At 30.2% G+C, this 5000-nt stretch overlaps 1 protein-coding gene across 1 annotated transcript in view; it reads right to left on the bottom strand.

Moving 5' to 3' along the window:
- eif3hb (eukaryotic translation initiation factor 3, subunit H, b) overlaps positions 1 to 5000 on the bottom strand; it is an 84888-nt gene that overhangs the window by 24499 nt on the left and 55389 nt on the right. The window contains exon 4 of the mRNA XM_079878363.1: positions 1934 to 2033. Coding sequence (XP_079734489.1) covers positions 1934 to 2033 — 100 coding nt within the window. The remainder of the gene's footprint in view (positions 1 to 1933; positions 2034 to 5000) is intronic.

The raw sequence follows: 5000 nt of genomic DNA, 5'->3' as shown, positions 1-5000 counted from the left end.
TAGCATGTTAAAGTTGTCACTTTTTGAGGGTGAGCAAAAACACACCGTTTTTGTGTCTGTCCCTTTAAATGCAAATGAGCTGCTGCTCCCGGCACAGGGGGCGGAGCTTCAAGAGCTCGTGTCCTTTTACCTCACACACACATGCACTGAACATTTCAAAACCTTTTAGCCTTTTATGTTCAAACTGAAGTCAGACAATGATGGAGAGACTCAAGAAGAAGAGACAACATGTAGAAGCAACAGGACATATTAGATAAGTTGTTTTAGTGATTCATTTGTATTAATGTTTTTGGGTGGATATTTAATTGTGATGTATATTTTGTAAATGTGTGTTCTTATTGTAGTGTTGTAAGTATAACAGTATGCAGTGCCAAGATAACCTGTCTCTATAGGTGTGAAGTTGTGCTTTACATCCACAATGGAAATAAGTTTAAACTTTATGTTATCCTTGACAAATGAGTTAATTTTTCACTATTATTTAGTCTAATAAATCAAATCAAAATCAAAAGTTGCTCTTTGGGTATAAAGACAAAAACTCACATCGCCAACTTGTTTTCTGTCGCTCATTAGGGTCTGCTTGTGGTCGGGACTCCTGTAATGAACTGATCACTCTAATTAAATGAGTGGATGATTTCAACTCTTCTCCATCACTAATCGCTCCATTAGACGAGCACTCGAGGCTGATTAGTCAACTGATTTCAAAGGCATTTTCTGAAAGGAGGATGAAGTCAACAAAGCAATGCGAGTCTGTGTGTGTGTGTGTGTGTGTGTGTGTGACAGGCGTTTCTGACCAATCGACCCTTTATCCAGACTCTCAGCCAATCCATAATCCTCCAATAACAAATATTCTAGGTTTTGTCGGCAACAATATATAATAGCTTTAACAAATAAAAGAAAAGCTATTTGACATATTTATAAATTAATGTATGAAGATTAGATAATATTAAAATATAATACAACGTAATATATAATATAATACAACATAATATAATATATACATTTTGAAATTAGGCAGGGCCCAATACAATATATATATATATATATATATATATATGAACGACATCTTATAACAAATAAAAGAAAAACTATAACACATTTAGAATTAAATTTAGGAAGAATATAAAATAAAATTAATTATTATAAAATAAAATAAACTAATATAAACTAATATAATATAATAATTAATTTTGAAATTGGGCAACCCCAGTAAATAAATAAATATAAATATATATATATATATATATATATATATATATATATATATATATATATATATATATATATATATGTATATGTATCTTTAACAAAAGAAAAACTATACAACAAATTTAGAAATAAATTTAGGAAGAATATATGATAATAAATAACAAAAAATATAATATAATAAATAAAACATAATATAATATAATAAACTAAAATATAATATAATAATATAAAACATTAATATAATATAATATAATAATATAACATAATATAATATAATATAATATAATATAATATAATATAATATAATATAATATAATATAATATAATATAATATAATTATCAATTTTGAAATTGGGCAACCCCAGTAAATAAATAAATACAATATAAATATATATATGTATCTTTAACAAAAGAAAAACTATACAACACATTTAGAAATAAATTTAGGAAGAATATATAATAATAAATAACCAAAAATATTATATAATAAATAAAACATAATATAATATAATAAACTAAAAATATAATATAATAATATAAAACATTTTGGATATAATATAACATAATATAACATAACATAACATAATATAATATAATATAATATAATATAATATAATATAATATAATATAATATAATATAATATAATATAATATAACATATGTTGATTTTCCTCAAATAAATTTCTATTCTGATATATTAGTCCACCTGCATTAACTTCAGGCTTACCCCTCTGCTGAGAAGTCCTTCTCTTTACAGATCTCCATGAGTTTGGGGGTCAACCTGTACGCTTTCAGACACAACGAACCCTGGGCCGTCTTCAGAGGATCTACAGAGGAAACATGGAAGACTTTTCTGAAGACGGCAGACGAACTGAAGTGTTGAACACAGGGTGCTTGTCTAAGCTTCAGATACAATACACATCTCTGGCAAGACCAAAAAAACCTAACAGCAATAAAGGCTTGTTTAACAACCGCATGAAAGGTCAAACTGAAGATTTAAAGTTTGAACAGATGCAGGAGATGTTAATCTACCAGGAGACTTAATCCACTGGCAGAAGCCTGACATTTTGAGTCAAAAAAAGCTTTATTAATATAGAAGAAGGCCAAAAGATTGGCAGTCAGCTCTACCCGTTATCTGCTATACAAAGACAGGATTTAAAGAGCGATTCCGTTCTGATATGAAATGCATTTAGACATTGTGGAAAGATGATTGTCTGTCTTTTCATACGGTCTTGAAACATCCTTAACAATTGCACAAGCGAACTCAAGGAGATCTCAAGATCTGTCAGACACACAGAGCTGGTCTTCTTCAAGAACCTGTTGAAAAGGTGAGGAATGAGGAATGAATCAATATCAGGTTTGAGGATGTATTTATGCTCCACTTCTGAGCGCCATACACAATACTAACACTGCAATAACAGTGTACACAACTTGAAATGAGAATCAGACCTGCGCAGAAGAGCATAATGAGAACGGATCTGAAGTAAATCTGACAGGTGTCATATTCTCTTGAGTATGTGCTTATTTCGAATAAGTAATTACTTCACGACTGCAAAAAATTATGTCGTATATTACATGAATGTATGTATGAATTTAATCCGGACGTATACATTCTCCATGTTGTCATTATCATGTGACCTAGCATCGCTTCACTGTCATTCCCACAAATCCCATCATATGTGGACACTCCCTCTAATTAACAGGTTTGTTTATTTCCACTAACTAACTAAATAAATAAATCAATGTTCGTTTAGAAAGGACACGAAACAGAAATATTATCACGAATGGTTCACTTTTGAAAGACTTCCTCTAATTAACGTGTTTGATTACTTCAGCATCGAACCATTGCTAACATAAAATCAAACATACAGCCATAATATTTCCTAAAAACTATTTCTGCGAATTCCTTACATATCATTTGAAATGAAATTAAATAAATAGACAAACATTAATAAACAGAAGCATTTTCACTAATGGCCTCTAATTAACATGTTTGGTTCTTTCAATAAACACTCTTTCAGCATGTTTTCTCAATTTCATATTGTATAATATTAATAATAGTGCTAGGCAACGACTAATCGCGATTAATCGCATCCAAAATAAAAGTTTGTGTTTACAAAATAAAAGTGTGTGTGTGTACTGTATTGTTATTTTGTATTTATAAATACGCACACATGCATGTATATGTTTTTTTTTTGTTTTTTTTTTTTTTAATGTTGTAACTTTGATGTATAGTTGATGTAAATATATATGCAAACTTGGCTGCCTATCTTGGCCAGGACACTACAGTAAAAGAGATTTTAATCTCTTAAGTGAGTCTTCTCTCCTGGTTAAATAAAGCTAATTCAAATTAAATATATTTAAGAAAAAATTGTTATTTATATATGAAATATTTATATATAATATAAATTATACATACATATATATATATATATATATATATATATATATATATATATATATATATATATATATATATATATATATATATATATATATATATACACACACACACATATATATATATATATACATATATATATATATATATATACACATATATACACACATATATATATACAGTATATACACATGCAAACATTTCTTAAATATATACATCCATACGTGTGTATTTATATATACAAAATAATTACACACACACATATATTATGTAAACACAAACTTTTATTTTGGATGTGATTAATCGTGATTGATTGATGCCCAGCATTAATTAATAATAATAATAAATGAAAATGAATATGTGACCCTGGATCACAAAACCTTTATTTGTGGCAATAGCCGACAATACAATGTATGGGTCAAAATTATCGATTTTTCTTTTATATCAAAAATCATGAGGATATTAAGTAAAGATCATGTTCCATGAAGATATTTAGTAAATTTCCTACCGTAAATATATAAAACATGTATTTCTGTGAGTGCAGCACAATCGCCAACATAAATGAACAACTTTAAAGGAGATTTTCTCAATGTTTCGATTTTTTTGCATCCTCAGATTCCAGATTTTCAATAGTCGTATCTCGACCAAATATTATTATATCCTGACAAACCTAAATACAAAATTAATAGAAAGCTTATTTATTCATGTATGAATCTCAATTTCAAAACATTGACCCATGTGACTGGTTTTGTGGTCCAAGGTCACATATAAGAATAAGAAATGGAATTGAATTATGAATGACAGTGAATGACTTAATTTGTGATGAAACCTTCAGAACCCCAAAATATAAAATAAAAACATTTCACTAGTGGTCTCAACCCCACTAAATGTCCATTTGCATTTAGCTTCTTTTTTTTTATTTTTAATCCACCCACTTGTGTCGGAGAGCCTGAAGAACACATGAACGCCGGCTCTCTGAATGCTCTCATTGTTGGTGCCTTCGCTCTCGGGGCCGGGTGGGGTTTCTGGCAGCTGAGAGGTGTCTGATATATTTTTAGTGAGGAGCGCCGGCCTGAAACCACGAGGAGGAGCTGAACAAACACTCTGATCGGGATCCACATCTGGCGAAGTCTGAGGAAACTTACAGACAGCGTGGACCACGACCACGAGCGCTGCGGAGAACAGTTAAAGTTCTGTGTTTACGTCTCCTTTCAGTCCGAGTGTAATCTGAGATCGCTTCAGCGAGGAGGGCGAACACAAGTTTTGTTTGTGTGAGTTTAAGGGAAACGGATCTGAACTTTTGATTACACCTTGAATAGTCATGATTCAAGTGCACTAATCACAGCTTTCCTGTTGCTCAAAAGGTAGAGCGTCAGCGCTTGCAACGTCAAGC

This window comes from Squalius cephalus (assembly GCF_949319135.1).
Source record: "Squalius cephalus genome assembly, chromosome: 8".
In the NCBI taxonomy this organism is placed as follows: Eukaryota; Metazoa; Chordata; class Actinopteri; order Cypriniformes; family Leuciscidae; genus Squalius; species Squalius cephalus.
Note: the sequence above shows the minus strand (reverse complement) of the source record. Positions and strands in the feature narration are given on the sequence as shown.